A 19,365-nucleotide genomic window follows, 5' to 3' on the forward strand; every position below is an offset into this window, starting at 1 on the left:
TAAAATTAACTAAACTTCTGGGTTACCCCTTCAAAAACTTGAGAAAATATTTTTGGCAGAGAAAATAACAGAAGCAAAACAGAATTGGATTTATAATACTTAACTCACTTTTGTAATCTTCAGAATGCTATACTTCAGTCACTTGCTTTGGTTCACTAGCATTGCCGTTAACAGAGGCAGATGCATTTGTGGTGCCCCTTTTGTAAAGTATAAAAATTATAATGGCATTACCAGTTTCTAAACATTATTATCATTTTTACAGTGCTCTGCTGTCAAGAATGATTGCTGCAAGACCTCTTTCTTGTTTATTCTAGGGATGAAATAAGGAACCTTTACTTTCTTCCTCATGAAATTAAAATCTTCAAAATTAAGTTGAGCTGTACCCTGAAAAAAATAGTATATAGTCCTGCTCAATGTGTTCCTTTTTTTTTTTTTGGTTTTTTTGTTTTTTTTCTGTAATAAGATCTTGCTACAGCAAACTTTTAATACAATTACATTAAATGCAAATAGGGAGGGACCACATATACTGCTGCTTTCTCTGCATAACAATTTCCAATGGATGTACAATGCCATGAGTATAAGATGTCTGCCACTTTGAGGGGAAGGTAAGTAAATAAAGCAAAATTTCCTTGTTTTTATTTATTTTAGCACATAAACCAGCATGTGTGACAAGCAGTTGTGACATGTTAACGGAGTAATATGTCTTTAAAGAGCTATCAGAATTAGCACTTTAGAGGCCACATCTTTGACTGACAACTGCAGCAATGTTTTAGGGGTGTTATGTCTCAAGGGCACTGCGGAGACTGTTGGAACACAGGCTAGATTAGAAAATATTAAAAGAGCAGCATTGAATAATTTCAGTTTGCAGTGTAAGAATACACATTTTTCTATTTGTACTTCAGGCAGGGGTAAAATGAAGATAATATGGTGTTCTACCTTTACTTTGGAGCTCTGAAAGCCCCCAGCATCATTGGTCTGGCATCTATAAACACTGTTCATTGCTCTGCACCTCATTTAGGAGTGAGACAGTGTTCAGATTTAGTTTACTCTGGAAATTCAGTGAAGACTTCTAGCATAGCAAAGGTTTATCTACATGCTTTGTACGAAGTGCCCTTAAAATTTTACCTAAATTTTTTAAATTAAATTAATTATGTATTAAAATTTATATCCGTGAGGGTTAACGTTGTATTAGTAGGCAGAACACAGACATATATGTCCCACTTCTACAGTTTTCTTTGATCTCATTGATAGGATCTTCCATTTCATATTCCTTATCTAATTCACAAGAATCCTTAGCATCTCTCTTGCTCGTACTTCAAAAATGTGCCACTTCCAATGATCCCTCCGACAATTACGGTAGACAGGTGGTGGCTCAGCATAGCAGTGACTAAGGGAGAAAATATCCATGAAATAGGGACTTTAAAGTTTAAAAGCTCTGATTGAAAACATCCATAGAGGACGACTATCCTTTTCTGAAAGTAAAAGAGCTCATTTGTATGAAATGGGATTTTGTTAAAAGCTTGTAACACAAAACCTATGAACCCTTTACTGATAGTAGGGCATTTTGCCTGGGCTGGAGCTGATGAAGTTTCTTTTGGTTTGATTTCTGTGGCTGTAAGAGAGGTGATTTTTTATTGTAAAAAGACAGGGAATGTCCACAACCAGATCTTACATGCCTGCTAATGGAAAGGTAGACTACAGATTGCCTCATAAACATATTGACTGGCATCACTAGAAAGAGTTTGCTTTTTATATCTTCTGGAAAAAGGAAAAAAATTCTTCATTACAGCATATCTCCTCAGGATACTTCTGATGCTTCAGCTAACCAGCCAGAACCAATGATAGTTTTTTGAGACTAAGACTGGTCAGAGACAAAGATGCATTAATCTCCTACCTGGTCTTCAACTGGGCTTGAATGAAAGAGGAATTGCCCTAACATTTGATTAATTCAAAATAAGCTAATTCATCATTATTTTAGCTTTAGATCAAACCTTGACTCTTAATTCCAAATCAGAGTCTTGAAATTAGAGGACATAGTTTGATCTGTCTCAAATCACTAGCAGGATTACAGAGGCTTGTTAGATGGAAAGGTGGGTGTGTTTCATGGCATACTTTGGACTCCTGTTCTCTCAAACATCTGAAGTGAGATTTTGGTTGACATCAGCAATAGCTGTCTTCCAGGCTGTGCGGCTGCTGTTCTTACCATAAGAGTTACCACAATGATAACTAAGTGGACCCCCCAAATTCTACTCTGGTAAGAGGTTGTGACACAGCTGGAGAATTTACCTGCACAGAATCTGGGAGCACAGAAATGTCCCTGGTCCACCAAGCTGAGAAACAGCCTTTCTTGGATACTTAAAAAACGGAGCTATAAACTTAAAACTGTGTCTTCTGTATGTCACAACCTGAAATGACAAGAAGAATCAGGATGTTCCACAAATGCCAAGGTGTTGACAATGAGGCTGTTTCTGGGCTAGGTTTGACCCATGTCTAGATCAGAGTTGGTGTCACAGCTTGGATTATCTCACGTGTGCAGCCCCTTTCCACTTCCACAACACTCCTATATTACATACTCAACTGAAGTAGGTGAGATGTGAAAGTCTACAGATGCCTGGAAGGAAAGAAAACATCCCCCATCCCCCCACCAACACTTCCAGGGTTAAAAAGCATCAGTGATTTGCACATATGGTATTTTTTAAATTTGAAACTTATTTGCTTTATAACTCATTTTTCTTGTGTCTTCTCCCACCAGAGGTGCAGAGGTTAACTCTCAGATCTGTCTTTCTTTCTGCAGCCATGTCTCAACCCCTCAGCAGTCTTCCCAGATTCACTTGAAATATAAACTGATAATTAAAGATAGATGATGGTTCACACTATTGAAAGTGTTTGTACATTAATGGAAACTGCATGCATGCTATTGAGAAATGAAGAACCTGTAATGAAAAGATAAAAAAACTTCTGTTGAGCTACTGGCTGTTGGAAAAGGAATTAAAACCTGAGACATCAAAAATATAAAATGGATGTGTTCTCTGGAGACAAAACCCATCATCTCCATTTTGTATTTACAGAAAAACTCCAGGTTCTTTTAGTTGTCATGACTCAGAGGAAGAGTAAACCCAAATTACTTCTTCCTTTTTCTTATTCATATTTCTAATTATACTGTGGTATCAACTTTAGCAGAAATATGTGTGGTGTAAATGAACTCATATGACTGTGAGAACTCTTGTTTGGTAATTCCCTGACCTTATTATATTCTGCTAACCTTGTGTTTATCCATCTAAGAAGTTAAAACCCCACAGATGCACCAGCTGTGTCTGCTTGTGTCAGGAAGATCCAGGGTATCAGCTGCGGGATGGCTGGAATCAACACTGACTTAATGAAGAACTGGTGCCGTGTGGTGCTATGGCAGTCAGTGGAGGCAAGGAGGGTGTGATGGGTTGGGCTCCTGTGATGTGTGATCGACTCCTGACATATCAAGGAATATTGGAATTAGTCCCAGACAGGAAAAAAAATAGACCATACAAAAGGCAGGAACTGAGATGCAGCGCTGTCTTTTGGGATACCTAGTTGAATGACTGACAAAAATCTATTATGGAGAGAGGGGTGAGCATGACTAAAAGGTCTCACAGCATCTATTTTGACAGGATGATTAATTTCTCATTACTCATCCAGAATGGTGATATCTGGAGGGAATTAGGGAAATATTTGATTCTTTCAAACATTGATTATTTGGAGCAAAGCTTTTGCACAAATCCAAACATTTTATTCTTTGTTGTGAAATGGCACAGAGGAAGCTTTCTGATTTTTTGGTGGAGGTTCTTCACAGTCTCAGCAGTATCAGGACTCTTTATTTCAAAGCCAGGAGCCAAATCCTTAGCTGTTTCAGATGGTCTAACAAACAAAGCTCATGTTTTCATGCCAGCTGGCTCCTTCTCTTCCTCCAGGACTTATGGTCCTGCTGATGTGATGGATTCAGGTCCATAAGACGACAAAACCTCATTGCTAACCTGCAGTACTGTTTCACTACAGTAATTTTTACCTGATAGCCACCTGGGTAATAATCTTACCTTCTTCCTCTGAGGAAGCACTTTAAGTTCAATGACCTTCAAGAAATATAATAAATATTTGCTTCTTTGCTCTTGCTGATTTCTACCTTGCACCGCTCCTGCTTTAAGACCTTGTGTTTGAAGTGCCACTCAGGAAGTTCTGTGTGTTTATAACATCTACAGTAGCTGAGCTTAAGAGAGAAAGGCAAAGCTAGGATAGAGTTTCACCCATCGTAAAAACCATACATAGTAATAGCCATGCTGAATCAGATGTGAAGCCTCTCTAGCTCGATATTTTGTCTAGGTAGCAGGTGCCTAAGTAAAAAATAAGTACACGAACAGGGAAAACATTACAAGGAAATTTTCCCACTTAACTATTTTTATTGGAAGTGTAGGGGGAAAGAATTAGATCTGGAGACAGCAAGAGAAGGAGAAAATAACTGAAAGTGAGTAGTGTGAACAAAAAAGCTATTCAGAAGGGATGTTGTAAAGGAAAAGGGGAGGAATTGTGGAAATAGGAGATGGTAAAATAACACAGTCCATGGGGCAGAGAGAACTGCAGAAAATTGCTGTGGATAATAGATATAGAGGGAGGATGGAAGAATGGAGCACTTGGAGAAAGAGCCCATGGAATAAGGGAACCTGAACACATGTCAGTGGGTAATAGAAACAGCCAGTCTCTACTGTCAGAAATGTACCTAACAGGAAGAAGTTTAAGGGCACAGTTGTAATGCATACTTACTTAAGAGAGTCTGGTTTTTGAGTAATTTTGAAAATCTCATTATTTTCTTTCTATCTTCCCCTAAAAGCTTTCTAAATCTGGGCCTTTGTGTATATGTTGCTGAAGAGAGCCAGAGTAAAAACAAATATGGGACAAACTAGGAGCTGTCTGTCATAGGGCAGCTTTGATGAAGCTCTGTAGGATGACTGGGTGACACTGCTCTAGGAGCACACAGAAGGCTCAGCTGGTCTAAAGTGAATGGCAGGGGTCTTTCCCTGGCATCCACCAGGGCCAGGATGCTACCTTGAGGTCTTAGGACACCAGAAGACCCTTTTGGAAAGGAGAGGATAATTTCTGGAGGGTTGAGGGGTTCTCCCCTTCCCTGGCAGATGCTCTCTCTTCCACAGGAATTACAGCTGGTAATCACAGCTAGTGCCACAAGTATTAGAACAAGTTGCACAGGCTAGTTAGAAATGATTGACTCATTTTTGCCCATTTTATTAAATCCTTTTCTTCCCTTTGGTTTCCTGGAAACCAGGTGCTTGATGTTTGTGGATTTTCACTACATATTTGTTTAAGGCATGTGACTATACTGTCTGTGAGTTCAATCTTGTTAGGCATTAGCCAATGCTTTAAATTAAATTTCTCACTGGGAAAAAAAATCCAGCTTTAAAACCTCATAAAGATTTTTGTTTCATGATTCATGAATGTGTCTTATGAAGAAGTTCTTCTTGATGAAGAAGAGTAAGTAGAACTTAATAGAAAAAAAGAAACAGAAATAAATGACCAAGAGAGCAAAGCTTTAAGCTTTTTCTTCATTATGATTTCCAGACAGTATCACATGGAAGTACTAGATTATAAATTGTGAAGGTGTAAATATTTATTAATTACTGATAATCAGCTGGTATTTGTAGGGATTTCCACAACTTATGGAGTAGTAAAATGCAACTATTAGTAATAATTTAGGATTTCTTCTTATATTTATCTACAATAAACAGTTCACTTAAAGAGCATTTAGTATGAAGTAAAATGTTTTGAGTTCGGGTAAAATTCAACATATCAGCACTACCTTCTGGCTCAAAGCTAGTAGCAGTGAGAGCTGGTCAGTGGTTTATGTTTGTAAAGACAAACCTACCCTGAATTATTATAGGGAACCATTGCTTTATGAAAATAGGCGTCTGTCAGGAGCTGGTAAAATAGTCACAAAATTTTTGTTTTGGTTTAGGATAATTTTGTTTTCTTGCAGGATAGAGTCTTTATTATAAAAGGCAAAGAAGGCAAAATTTGTGCAAGCCCATTTATCTTCTCATGGACTGTGACAACAAAAATAAAGTGTTGGAAGTTGACTGGTTAATGGAGAATTTGCTAGTTTGTGGAAGAAGTTGGGCTGTTATACATTTTCTTTCTGTTACTAAGAAAAAAGAGGATAATTTTTAGACTGAATTCTTGTTACAAAACTTGTTCTGATGAAATCTATCTCATTAAAAAGAGAACTGAAATTAATGCCTGTCAATTTTTACAGAAAGGAGAATCACAGTAAATAGAGTAATTGTTCTGTTTCAAATGCACTCTCAAATCCAAATTCATTTTATATGCACAACAAAGAAAAATGGATATTTCATCAGCTAGATTTTTTCACATTCCCTGTTGTATAGTCTCAGCGAGCATTAGGTTATTACAAACATAGTGAGTAAATTTAGAGTGGGGTCATGTTTTTGTATATTTTAAAGTTTCCTTTATAATTAAAACATATCTTTGTTTATATAATATTCTAAGTGATAAATCTGTTTTGTAAACAGTTCTATTTTTACATTTAAATTGCATATAAATTCCTGATTGCAATGGTCTCATTAGTCTTCTTTTTTTTTGTTTGTCTTTTCTGTGATAAAACTTTTATTTACATAACTCACAAACATGTTTTCAAGTTTTTGTCTGCTGACAAAATATGAGAAGCGGCAAGGAGAACTTGGTTTGTTTATCCTACAGGTGAAAAGGCAAAGGGAATCACACTGCAGTCTTTCACTGCCTGTGGGGAGAGCCATGGAGAAGACAGAGCTAAACCATTCTTAGAAATACTCAGCAAAAGGACATGAGACAAAGGTCACAATTGCTTTGACCAGAGAAGAGGAAGAAATTCTTCATGGTGAGAGTAGGTCAGTGCTGGAAGAGACCACCCAGAAAGACTGGGGAACCTCCATGCCTGTGGATTTTCAGAAGTCAATGGGGCAAACCTGTCTGCAACCTGATCGGAGTTTGCAATTATGTCTGCTCTGAGTGGGGTATGGGACTGGGTGACTCCCAGGGTTCCTTTCCAAACTAAATTTTCCTAATCTTCTATGAAAGAGTACTTTAAGTAATGGCCATCTGATTTTTTAATGAAGAAAAGTCAATCTCCAGAACACTTAATAGATAGTACTTTCCATTAGAGTTAGTACAGCTGTGGGAATTGACATGACGTATACCAGTTTTTGAAGTTCTAAGTTTATTTCTCTGCAGAGTTTACATGGCCAAATCTTCCTTTAGATGCTGAGTTATGTTGCTATCTGTTTTTTAGGATTAACAGTTCAGGTAAGATATTGGATACATTCAAACCTTCTCTCACAGTCATTGTTATTTTCTTCTGGACTCTTTGCCAATGTATAAATCGTAGTCAAATAATTGCAACATTTTACACACAAGTATAAATAGCTCTGTTTACCTGAACTAATAGCCTGGTTCTGCAAACATTTGCCACTGTGTATGAGGAGTTCTAGTGAATTATTCAGCTTGTGTCTTAGTGGAAACCCTAGAGAAATAGTGTAGAGTCTGGTTCTATTCTTTTTTAAAAAAAGCATAGAAATATTAGCTTCCACTCATTCATTGCACGTTATTCTTTGCAACATAATCATGGGGTACTCATTCTGTGTGTGCATCTGAGTTACCTGAACATCTTCACAAATATCTTGATGGATATTTGTGATGGTGTTCAGATAGAACAGATGAATATCAGATGAATGATATTCATTCATCCTATGAATGGATATTCATATGTGAGTACTCAGTTCTAAGTGTTTGTGCTCTTGTCCAGTTTTTTTTTCGATCATCAAATATGTGAGTGCATGACTCAAAACACTGAACAGTAGTCAGGTATCCAGAGCAAATGCCCTGCTTCTTCCTTAATGTGTCAAAAATCAAATAAATCTTGAATGTAGAAAAAATAAACAACCCTAAGTTGTTTAAAGCATATAAAGGAGTTTTTCAAACTGAGTTTGCTGTTACCAATCAAAACATGCCTCCATTTTCTGCTCTGCCACTTTTTGACCTGCTTCTTTCTTTACTCTTGAATTACCTTCCCAACATATTGACTACCCTCCCCCATATTTGGTGTTTTCTGGGAACTCCCTGAGTATGTATTCCACCTTGGCAATGGGAGCATCAGTGACAATGATCAACCCTGAGGAACATTCCTTCTAACTACCCACCCAAATTTCATGTAAGTCCTCACAAAGACTTGCTCCAGATTTCTCTGTGGATTTGAGGTGAGGTAGACCAGTCTTTTGTTTCCTGGACTTCTGATTGTTTTTCCTTTTTTTTAATTGTTGCTTATTTATGTGTCTCAAAGTCCTATAAAACTTTACTGTATTTGCTAGCAGGTGACTTAATTTTGTGAAACCAAAATCAGTGTGAAACAACCAGAGGTTCACAATGTTGCCAGCCTCCACAGTCCCATGGGAATGCACCACTTCTCCTCCTGCCACCCCATCGGAAGGGTCTTACCCTTTCACTAAGCACATCCGCATCGTAACATATGCAATATCTTAAAAGCCTTTCAAGACCCTTCCAAAATGCACGCATAAAAATGATATAATTCAGTATGTATTGTCAATAAGACCCATGCATAGGGCCTGCATCAGTCAGTTTTTCCTGCCTCTCATACCATCAGCTGCAGCCCCAGATCACAGCACCTCCTGGCTAGTTTTGCTGGTGCTGTCAGTCTTTCACAAGGTCTGTGAAGAGAAGATAATTGCTGCATCAATCTGTCTCTGGGCTGAGAAGATAGTTTGACATACGATGTGGTTTGGAAGGAAAATATGAGTCAGGGGAAAAAAGAAAAAAAAAAAAAAAGGAAAAAAGAGGATAGAAGGAGATTTTAAAAGAATTAAAATGCTCTTCCTCCTTTTCTCCTTCCTTAGCAGATGAACCGGTGATTCCTAGGCTTTATAGCCAGAGGCTGCATTTTAAGCGCTGGTAAGTAGCTAACCTTTCCAAGACACCTTGCAGTGCAATGCTTTCTGTGAGAACGCCTGTGTGCTGCGCAATCCTGTGGCGAGCTACATGAAGCCTGAGGACAAATGTGCGCCTAACTCTGCTCAAAAAAGTCCTCCAGCAAACCCTGTACGAAAACCGCCCCCCGCCTAATTACAAAAGTGGAGGAGGGTGCCCCTCCTCTGGCACCTCTGCTGCAGGAGGCTGGTGGGTGCCCCACCGCCTGTCCCCAGCTCCCCCCAGCCGGCATGAGGAGCGATCTTCACAGGAAAACAAGTTTCAAGCAGTTTAAAGTGGAAATGGCAGGGGGTCCCCGCCTCGGCCCCTGGAGGTTGGCGAGGGGGGCCGGGGCCGGCGGCGGGGCCGGGCCGGGCCGGGCCGGCGGCGCTTCCCGCGGCGGCCCCGCGGGGGCGCTGCGAGCCCGGCGTTCGTGCGCAGCGCGCGGCGCCTCAGCGGCCCCGGGCGGCCCCGGCGGCGCGGGGGGAGCGGGGCCGGCGCCTCCCGCCTGCCCGCGCCGCTTGCCGGGGCAGCGCCGCCCTGCGCCCCACGAAGGGTTCCCCTTCCACCGCGAAGGGCTCGCTGCCCCCGTCGACGCCGCCGTCGGTCCGGCTGTCCCAAGGGCGCTGGGGGCAGCTCCCCGGGCCGTGCCCCCTCGGCGTTCCCTTGCCGCGGGGAAAACGGGGACAGCAAGCCCAGCGGAGAGCCCTTCGAAGCGGTGGCAGCCCCGAGCCGCTGCCCTGACAGGCTGCCTTACCCCCCGGGCCGGCTGCACGCCGCCTCCCCGCGCCCCCGGCGGGTCGGGCTGGCAGGCGAGCGGCCGGCGGCAGAGACCGCGGGCTGCCGGCAGGGAAAGTTGGAGAGGCCTGAGCGAGAGCCGGGGCAGGGGGCTGGCAGCGGGGTGGCGGGCGCGGAGGAGGAGCGGGGAGCAGCAGCACCGGGAGGAGCCGGAGGAGATCTGCGGGCGGCGCATCAGGCGCCTCCGGGGTAGAGGAGAGGGAGGACCCGGGTGGGGAGCACCGCTCCGGGTACCGGTGGCCGGGAAGGGAGAGCTCCGGCGGCATCCGGGGAAGGCGAGGGCAGCGCCGGTGACCTGCCGCAGATCGGCTCATCCGCCGCCGCCGGAGGATGCACGAAGCGCCGGCCGCCCGCGCGGCCCCGCCGCCGCCGCCTCCTCCCCAGGGCGGCTGCGGACAGCGGCGGGAGCGCCAGCAGAGATAGGGGGACGTGAGGAAAGTTGCGCGGGCCGGGCGTAGGGCTGCGTGCCCCGCTGGGGCGGGCAGGCACCGCCGGCATCAGCGCGGAGAAAGTGGGGCTGGAAAGCAGTTTCTGTTCGCACTGCCAGCGAAGCGCATTTAACCAGCATTACGGGGATGAAGGGAAACTGGGAAAGTAACTCGGAAAAGTGAGTGGGATTTTTTTTTTTCCTTCCCTCTGTTTTGCTCCTAATCCGAAAAGAGCCGTTTGAAAGGAAAGCAAAAGCCGCCGTGTGCGCCCGCTGCTGGGAGAGGCACGGGAGAGGAGGGCACTGCACACCGGCACCCCTGCACACGCTGGGCGAGGGTGCGGGATCCTGCGCTCGGCTCTCCCCCGACACCGTCGTGTACCAAAGCAGCTACTTACAGTAAACAGATTCATCATACGACAGAGCGCAGGAAGGTGAGACAGAAGCAGAAACAGAAACTAACACTGGAAGGAAGAAGGAAAAAAAAAAACCAGCGACTGCGAATTACTTCCAGAGAAAGTGGGTGGATGTTGTGCAGCAGCGACCTGGGATTTTAGGGGATGCACCCTTATATTTTGCTACTCTCCAGTCCGAGCCTCCCTCCTCCGGTGGCAGAAAGCGGCTGTACTTGGTACAAGAGGAGGAATAAGCAGGAGGGGTTCGGTCAGCAGTGCTTGCTGTGCCCTACTGATCTGCTTTAAGGATTTTTTTTTTTTTTTTTCTTTTCCTGGTGGATGTTTTCTTGACCTTGATTTTGAGACCTCTTACTTGCATCACAGTTTTTGTGGCTTTATGTCCTTTGGCGAGAAGTGGAAAGGGGGAGGCTGGCTTCAGTGCTGAAAGTTGCAATCGTTATTATTTTGGAGCCAGCATGTGCACCAACATAGTCTACGAGTGGCTGAAGACCCTGCAGCTCCCCCAGTACGCAGAGTCCTTCGTCGATAATGGCTACGACGACCTGGAGGTCTGCAAGCAGATCGGCGACCCGGACCTGGATGCCATCGGCGTGGCCGTGCCCCACCACCGGCGCCGAATCCACGACGCCGTGCGGCGGCTGAAGGAGGCGGACGAGAGGGCGGCGGGGCTCTACTTCACCCTGGAGCCGCCGCCGCCGCCCCCCGCCCCCGCCGGGCGCTGCCCCCGCCGGGCGGGGGGGCCGGAGGAGCCGCGGCGGGGGGCGGCCCCCAGGGCCCGGCCCGGCGGGCGGCGGGGGGCGGCCGGTGGCGGGGGGCTGGTCGCGTACCCCAGGCTGAAGCTGAAGATCATGATCCGGGACAAGCTCATCCGCGACGGCATCAACCTGAGTAAACCGCCCTACTCCAACAAGGTAAGAGGGTCCCCGCCGGCCGCCACCCCAGGAGGAGCTGTGGCTGTCGGGTGTGGAGGAGTAGCGGGGCGGCTGGGCTGGAGATGGGGGGTCCAGCGCAGCCTGGTTCCGCCTCTGCCATGTACCGGTGCTAAGTTTCTCCAGTTGAGCCAGTGGCATTTTGGAGGGGCATATGGTAGGGATTGAGCATCAGCAAGGTGGGAAGAGTAGTGGGGCCAACAAAGGTCAGATCCACCAGCACTTTTTGGCACTGGTTGTATGGCATGGTTCTGTGTTTTGGTTTTGCCTCCCTTTTTTTTTTTTTTTTTTTTTTTTTTTTCATTAACTGTTTCTTGTAGTGTGGTTTAGTTTGAGGTGGGAAAGTGAAAATTGACAGGATGGTCTTAATAGTTTGCACATTTCTTTGTCTTTTCTGTGAAACTTTTCCATTGTGTTCAAGAGGGATGGCTTCTCTCATCTTTTGCTAGTGGTCGTGTTTTAGTCAGTTTCTGTTGGTGAAATGGCTCCTGAAATAAGTGGTCATCTGGCTGGAGGAAGAACTCCAGCAGCTGAATCCAACTGTTGCCTGGATTTATTTGCTGGAATATGGTAGTGACTGGTGAATGTCAAAACTATTCATCAGGCTCCAGCACAGGTCAGTCAGTCTCCAGGATGCACAGTCTGCTGAAAGACCAGAAAAGGGTACATCTCAGTAGAGTCCATTCCAGTCTGATGAAGCCTCAATGTTTACATAATTCTAATCTTTTGAAAAGGTTATAATGTAAGATTCTTCAATTTTGGAAGTTTGAAATTGTTTTGTCTGAAATTTTTGGTAGGTTTCCTGCTGAAAATGTAATATGCAGAATAAGTAAAACAATAGATAAAATGAATAATACCATGGAGAAGAAAATTATTTGTGAAAGAAACTAAGGTATTATAATGCATGGGGGTTTAAGAGTTCAGGATGAAGTGCTTCAGAGTAGTTTGATGACCCAAGTTGCCTATATTTTCTTCAATGATTTGAAGTCTCATTTTTCAGAAAGACTGAGCAGTTGATGTTGACCTTCAACTTGTGAGTACTTTTTCTCTCTGAAATGCTTACTAATGTAAGGAAGCAAGGTGATGGGGATGGCTGCAAGTCTGGGTTTACAGAAATTTGAGGATTTAAAATTGAGAACATATTATCTGCTGTCACGGACATGGCTGGGCTGTGAGGGTAATGGGTAAAATTCAACTTGGTTAACATTGTGAAGGTGCAGGTAATAAACTGCAAATTTCAGTATTCCAGTTTTTTAACACCTCAGTGACAGAGGCCCATAGTCACTTCTTAAGTACAGCACAGTTATCTGGTCTGGGATATTTATTTGTTCCCTTTTCCTGAGCTTCTGGCTGAGGACATGGTAAGAGACATTATGTCAAATTTAACACTTACAAACATATAGTCTAAGTACAGCATCTTCCAAAAGTTACTGTATCAATTTGTAGAGATTCTTTTCCCCCCATGGTTTGGAGTAACACATGATTAGATTAAAATTACCATTATATGTCTGATATAAAAGAAATTCCATGGAAGTTGTGGCTTGTCAGTGTAGCTGCACCACATTACCACCTCCCTAGCTATGTTTCATTTCTTTCATTTGACTTTGTGTGTGTTCTTAGTTACCAATTCATTCTTTCCAAGTGGATCCTCTGCCTTCTCTCTGTGGTATTTTAAAGTTGTGTAGAAGTGGTACTTTGGGACATTGGTTTGGTGGCAGACTTGGCAGTGCAGGGTAACGGATGGACTCAGTGGACTTAAAGGTCTTTTCCAACTTAAATGATTCTATGATACTTTTCCATGGGAATTGTAAAATTTATAAGATGCCAGCATATGACATCAAGGCAATTCAAATCTTTGGCATTGATTTCTTCTTTAGCTCACTTTATTTTAATTTGATGGGTCTGATAATGCAGATTAACTGTCAGGACAAGCTTGACTTACACAGAAAGCGTCACTCAGCTTTAATTTTTTAAAATCTAAATGTAATATTTTGAAGAGAAACAAAGTTTACTTTCCTAGTTTTATTTCAGGCTGTAGTGTCAACGTATTTATTTTGGATAATAAATGCATATAACATCATTTTTTACAGTAACAGAAAAATCTTTTCTCACTTCACATTGTAGCATGTTTTAAGAAAACATAAAGCTGGCAAGATTTGAGTATGTGTTGCTCAACATGCATTATTCTGAATGCCACCCACTGTAGCAATCTATCTCCAAAATGGCTTAAAGTGAATAGCAAAAGATCACGTCACTGTGCATTATTCATTGGATGTTGTTTAAAGCCAGAAAGATGAAATACTGTATTTTTGCATCTGGGAAAGAGCCATATTATAGCAGCGTCTCTTAAAAAAAAAAAACCCAAGAAAACCTAAAAAAGCCAACAAAGCCAAACTTTAGAAAATTGTGGGTATAATTTAAGCATTAGAGTTTTATATAGAATATACAGCATATGTAGAATATACAGGCTTCTGCATGTCAAAAGAAATTGAAAGTATTTTCTGCAGCGCACAGGACTGAATAATCAACTTGAAGTTTATGTCATTTTTTTTTTGTATACATTTACCACTCATCCTTGTCATGTGGACATTCTGGAGTGAGGCACTAGACCGCTGACCTATTCAATATCTATTTGCATTTCTGGTTATGCTGAGCTGCATACTAGCCTTCCACTTCCATGGCTTACATGGAGGATGCCATCTTTTCTTCTTAATATCTATGCATGGAAATTAGTATCTATAAAAGGAGGAGCCTTCTGATGTGTATGTGTGTGTATGTGCACATATGTATGTGCATTTCACTTGCTTCCTGAGGAGTACTTCTTGGACTCATTTAAGAAGTTCTCAAGCAAGATTTGGTGTTTTATTTTAAAACGTCCCTGAAAACTGGAAGTGTTGCTCCTGTGGCTTCTTCAGAGTCTTTTGCTAGCTGGCTGAGCTGTAAACGTGTCAAAAGATCAAAAATTAATATTGTATGTGGCTGTGGAGATGTTAAAAGCATCTTTTTGCTGTCATTCCTTTTTGCTGTAGTTTCAGATGAAAGGTGGAACAACAGAGGGGGCAGAATAGAAATCTATTGCTATGGTAAAATTTAGTTTAACTTTGATTGCAGTCAGCAGAAATGGCTAACAGCTACTTAGCGGAGCTTAATATAAATCCCTTAAAAGACGTGCAGACTTGGAATTGAAGCCATGTGTGTGGGTGACTTCAGACAGAATTATCATAAGCCATCTTGATTATTTCCATGGAGAATTTGAATGAGGCCTCACCTCCTATATTGTATCCTGTGTGTATTTCAGGTAAACCAAGGAACATAACTGTAACTGAGGAGAACCAAAAGGAGTCAGATTTTGTTCCATGTTGGTAATGCTCCATAGTACTCAAAACTTTATGTTTTAGTTTTTTCACCAAGCTTGCTATTGCTGGCTGGTAGCCTTAGGAGTCTCATATGTTTAAGAAACTTCTTGTGGAGGTGATGCGATTTAATGCCCTTTAAACAAGAGCCCATGGCCAAGTGAATCTTCTAGTCACCTTGAAACAATTATCTGCTCAAAGAAATTATCTTTGATGGTTATATTATAATTCTGTCGTTAATTAAGAAGTGAATTATGTGCAATGTAGAAAGACTTTTAGCAGTCTTTTGCCCCTAGAAGTTTTGGGAAATGAATTGATGGCAGAAGGAAACCAAAATGAGCAGACCCCCTGCATTACAGTGAAGATGAATGTAGGAAAACACAGCACTGATCTGAACCAACGAGATCTGAGAAGTATAGCCATTAACTCCACACAAAACCACTTCTTTCTTTGGTGGGCTTATTCCAAAATGAATAATGTCCATGCTGGGTTTGAGAAGGAGTAAAGTCACCGTGGAAGAGAGAGCAGAAGGAGTAAATGTCACTGTGGAAAAGACAGCAGAGGAGCATTCAATTTTTGTAAATAAAAAGACAAGTAGGATACCTTGTTGTGGAACATGCCAAGAGAAATTTAGTACTCTATTTATCTTGAATATAGATTAAGTGACATTTAATAGTTTACTGTAATTTAATTATTATTTCTAATTGAAATAAATGGCCTGACCTATTTCTTGAAGAACTTTATTCAGTTTTTCATCTGCATAGAATTGCAAGTACATTAAAAATATACATGCATTAAATCTCCCACACCAATTAAGATTACTTGCTTAGCCTCAGTAAAGTTATAGTCATGGATATTTCAATATTTATTAGAGAGAATAAAACTGTAGTGTGACATATGTACATGTACATGACCTCATCGTCACTCACTGTGCTTTTCATGATTATCAGCATGCTTGGAAAACAAACACTAAAAATTCAGATGCATGAGATCATAATCTCAAGAGTTCAAGCAGATGTAGAAAAATAAAATGTCAGATCCAAGTGAGTATCTGCTTAAACACCCAAACACATTCTTTTTAAGTTATGTGCTGATAATATAGCACAGATTTGTGGTTCTGATTAAGTCTTTGTTTAATCCTTGCCACTACAAAATGAGGAATATTTCACATAAGTTGTCAGAGGTAAAGAAGCCAGCAATACTGCTTTGAAATACACTGGTTCAAGCTGGGGCAGATACAGACAGAAGTGAATTCAGCAAATTAAAAACTGTGCTTAAAATATTGTGCTTTGTAGAAATGGTAACACTCACCTGTACTGGAATTAAACATGAACCTTTTTCTAAAGACCTGGCTGCTTTAGAATAACTGCATCAACTCTGATTAGCAGAGCGTTCTCAAATATGCCTTGGGGAAAGCTGCCTATTGACAGAAGTACTGGTGCATTAAGTAGTAACAATATTTTCATGGCAATAAATTAGCAAAGCTACAGGCAATGTTAAGGAAGTGAAAAGGTATTTTATATAAGATACCATTGAATTTACCTTTGACTTCACAACTCCGTTTTCTTTTAAAGAAAACGTAGCACCTCATATATTTGGCAGCTGTTTCAAAGTCCCAGTTTATTAAACTCACAAAAACAAACTGGAAAAGATCTTCCAATCAGCCCATTAAAGCAAAATGCTGCAGAATGTGAACAATACAATACTATATTGTATTTGCATTTGAATTGTTCATGAATATTTTAAAGTGTATTCAATCTCTTCTGGAAATGTTGAATGCAAATCTTCATAGATTTCATTATTTTTCAGTTAAGAGAGAAGGAAGATCTCACTCAGGTACATTACAGGTGGCATCCTGATAGAGGATAGTGTCAACTCCGCGGATTTCTTGCCCCCTTTCCACGATTGTGTTAAGAGTAATTTCTGAGCTCTGATCTTGGTGTGGGCTGGCAGAGGAACTGTGTGGGACTGAGTAGCTGCCCTGCAAGGGGAATCCTTCCTACATCCTCCACAAGGCTCTAAGTTTGAAGGAAAAACTAAACTTAAAGGTTCCTGGCAAAAGAGAAATGCCTAGCCTCTGGTAGTTCCTTGAGGGCTTTTTCCTCCCCCCAAAGGACTTGATTCAGAGTTCTGTAGTGCAAAGCTGAACTGATTTTTCCCACCTACTGTGGGGTTTTGTGTAAATACTGCACCTCAAGAGGAACACCACCAGCAGTGTGACAAAAGTCTGTCTACCAGTTTCACTTCCACACACTGATAACTGTCTTGTTTTAAGTAAGTTTGGTGATCATGTCTTTCTGAAACATAAATGCATTTTAAGGAAAATATTTATGTTGATAACCCTACCCCCATAGCTTCTGCCTCTGCCATATGTAGGCTGTAGATACACACAACTACACATGTGGAATACAAAAAAAAAAAAAAAAACCAAGGTAATTTCTCACCAAAGAAGTAATCTTGTGAGCCGTGTTTCTAGTTTTCCATATGACCACTATGAATATCTCATATATTCCATAATATGGGCAGCTGTGTCCCTGATTTCTGACATGGAATTGAATAAGTTGTTTAAAGTCATGACGGATTTTAGATGAGGCACTGGGACCCAATGCTGCAGTGTCTTTGTCTATTGCCTTAGGATTAAGAGTAAATTTCCTTACGTGTAAGTAACAGAAAAGTGATCAAGGAATAACTGATGGCCTGGCTGCATGGCAATTAGTTATGCTTGTTAATTTTCCGTGTTAGTTCTACCCTGTGTGCATATGTCATTCTGGAGGGTCCCTATCCACTATGGTGTATAGATCCATACATAGCCTGAAACATACTGACAGCCATTACAGAGTTTTTGAAAAGTGCAGCAGAGAGGTTTGAATTGACAGGAATTCCATTATTTTAGATTAGGAATAAATTTATTATATTACTTGCAGGAACTCGCTTACTGGTTTGAAACTCTTCTACAGCAGAAAAGGATGGAATGTGTTAATACTAGAATGTATTTTCAATGTTTGAATTTCTTGCTTTGTCAGTTTGAATGAGCCCCTCTGCTTGGTGTTTGACAAAGCTATCTGTTCAATCTCTTTGTCTAGGCTAATATGACATCTCATATTGATGTGCTTATCTTGACAAATGTGGTGGCTTGTGCACCCTGCAGGAATTGTCTTTTATTAAAAGAGCACAACATGGCTATGTTTAGCACTGCCACGTTATTTTGGGAATGGCTGTGCAGCAGGAAGGGGAGATTCGGGTGAACCTTCCATGACACTGGCAGTCTGCGAGCCAAGCCGGCTCAAAGCTGTCTCCAGTGACTCATCCAGCCTCTTCAGTTTGTAACTTGCAGATATAGTAAAAAAACTTTTCTTATGATTTTGCAAAACAAAAAGAAGTGGTGTGTCACGTGAAACACAAGTAGAAGGGCCTTCAAAGTGTATCTCATCTTCATTCTCACAAACTCAGCACCATGGGAATGACAGTGATTCATGCCTCTCACGGGAGCCCTGTTCTTCCAGTTGGTCTCATTCCCAGTGAAGTCAGTGGGGGTTTTGCCAGGGATTTCATTTGATGCTGCTTTTTGAGGGAGGTGTTCAAATTTATATCACCTAACAAACATACCCTTACAGGCTGTAATTGTGGTGGTGGATAAGAACAGGATGACATGAATTTAGAATGGTAAATACAACAGTAGCATGGAAAAAAAAATCAGAACTTTGCAGAGCTTTAAGTATCATCATTAACAGCTCAAATAGTAGTGAGGCAGACTTTTGAACACAGATCTTATGGGTCTGTGCTAGAATAAATGTTTGATAAATATTCTCTGAAATCTCCACTAATGTGTATTGGTTGGAGCTAAGATAATTGTTTACAGCTGTCCTCTCAGCTGTAAAATCAGGAAGAATTAGCAATAATAAAACTTATAGGCAGGTACAAATGTATGTCTTCTACACATTTGGATTTTTTTCCCAGAATAATTGCATTGGTTTTGAGGAAACACACCCTGATGCAGGCATGTGGTGTTATCACTGCATATGATGTCAATCTTTTGGGGAAATTAAGTCTGGTTCTGATGTCTGTGCCTCAAAAATACACAGTAAACTAGGCCTGGTTAAGAAAAGAGCTAAAAGGCTGGGAAAATAACCCTTGCCTTTCAGTCAGGGGCTAAGGAAAGCTTGTACTGTTTTTTTTTTTTTCCCAGAGTTAGTTAAATGGCCACTTGGCCATGCTTTCACATGCACAGAAGGAAATATTTATATTAGGAGAAAAAGGCATTGAGAACTTCAGTGGCTGAGATCTGGAACTAGGCTATTCATGCTGTGAAGAAGGCCAAAAGCCAGTATAAATCAAAAACTTAGTAAGTATATTCCATAGAGGAAAAAACAAAACAACCTCCAGACAAAACTAGGAGTGTGTGCCATTTTTGCATCAGTGCCCTTAGTTTGTGG

The 19,365-nt window shown here is 41.6% G+C and overlaps 1 protein-coding gene and 2 long non-coding RNA genes across 6 annotated transcripts in view; 2 read left to right on the plus strand and 1 right to left on the minus strand.

Moving 5' to 3' along the window:
* Positions 1-6,725: 6,725 nt before the first annotated feature.
* Positions 6,726-10,063, minus strand: LOC137470991 (uncharacterized). 2 transcript variants are annotated; one of them, XR_010997340.1, is made up of 4 exons: positions 9,948-10,063; positions 8,684-8,753; positions 7,466-7,552; positions 6,726-7,002 (listed from the first exon to the last, which is right to left on the minus strand). It is a non-coding gene; the product is annotated as an uncharacterized lncRNA (long non-coding RNA). The 2 variants fall into 2 exon arrangements; XR_010997339.1 differs by lacking the exon at positions 9,948-10,063 and adding an exon at positions 9,008-9,316.
* Positions 8,698-9,110, plus strand: LOC137470992 (uncharacterized). The gene is made up of 2 exons (XR_010997341.1): positions 8,698-8,819; positions 9,003-9,110. It is a non-coding gene; the product is annotated as an uncharacterized lncRNA (long non-coding RNA).
* LOC137470989 (SAM and SH3 domain-containing protein 1-like) overlaps positions 9,964-19,365 on the plus strand; it is a 531,744-nt gene continuing 522,342 nt past the window's right edge. For all 3 annotated transcript variants that reach the window (XM_068184910.1, XM_068184915.1, XM_068184911.1), the window contains exon 1: positions 9,964-11,561. In XM_068184910.1, coding sequence (XP_068041011.1) covers positions 11,106-11,561 — 456 coding nt within the window. In that variant the 5' untranslated portion in view covers positions 9,964-11,105. The remainder of the gene's footprint in view (positions 11,562-19,365) is intronic.

The sequence above is a fragment of the Anomalospiza imberbis genome, chromosome 3 (genome assembly GCF_031753505.1).
Source record: "Anomalospiza imberbis isolate Cuckoo-Finch-1a 21T00152 chromosome 3, ASM3175350v1, whole genome shotgun sequence".
NCBI classification, from domain to species: domain Eukaryota; kingdom Metazoa; phylum Chordata; class Aves; order Passeriformes; family Viduidae; genus Anomalospiza; species Anomalospiza imberbis.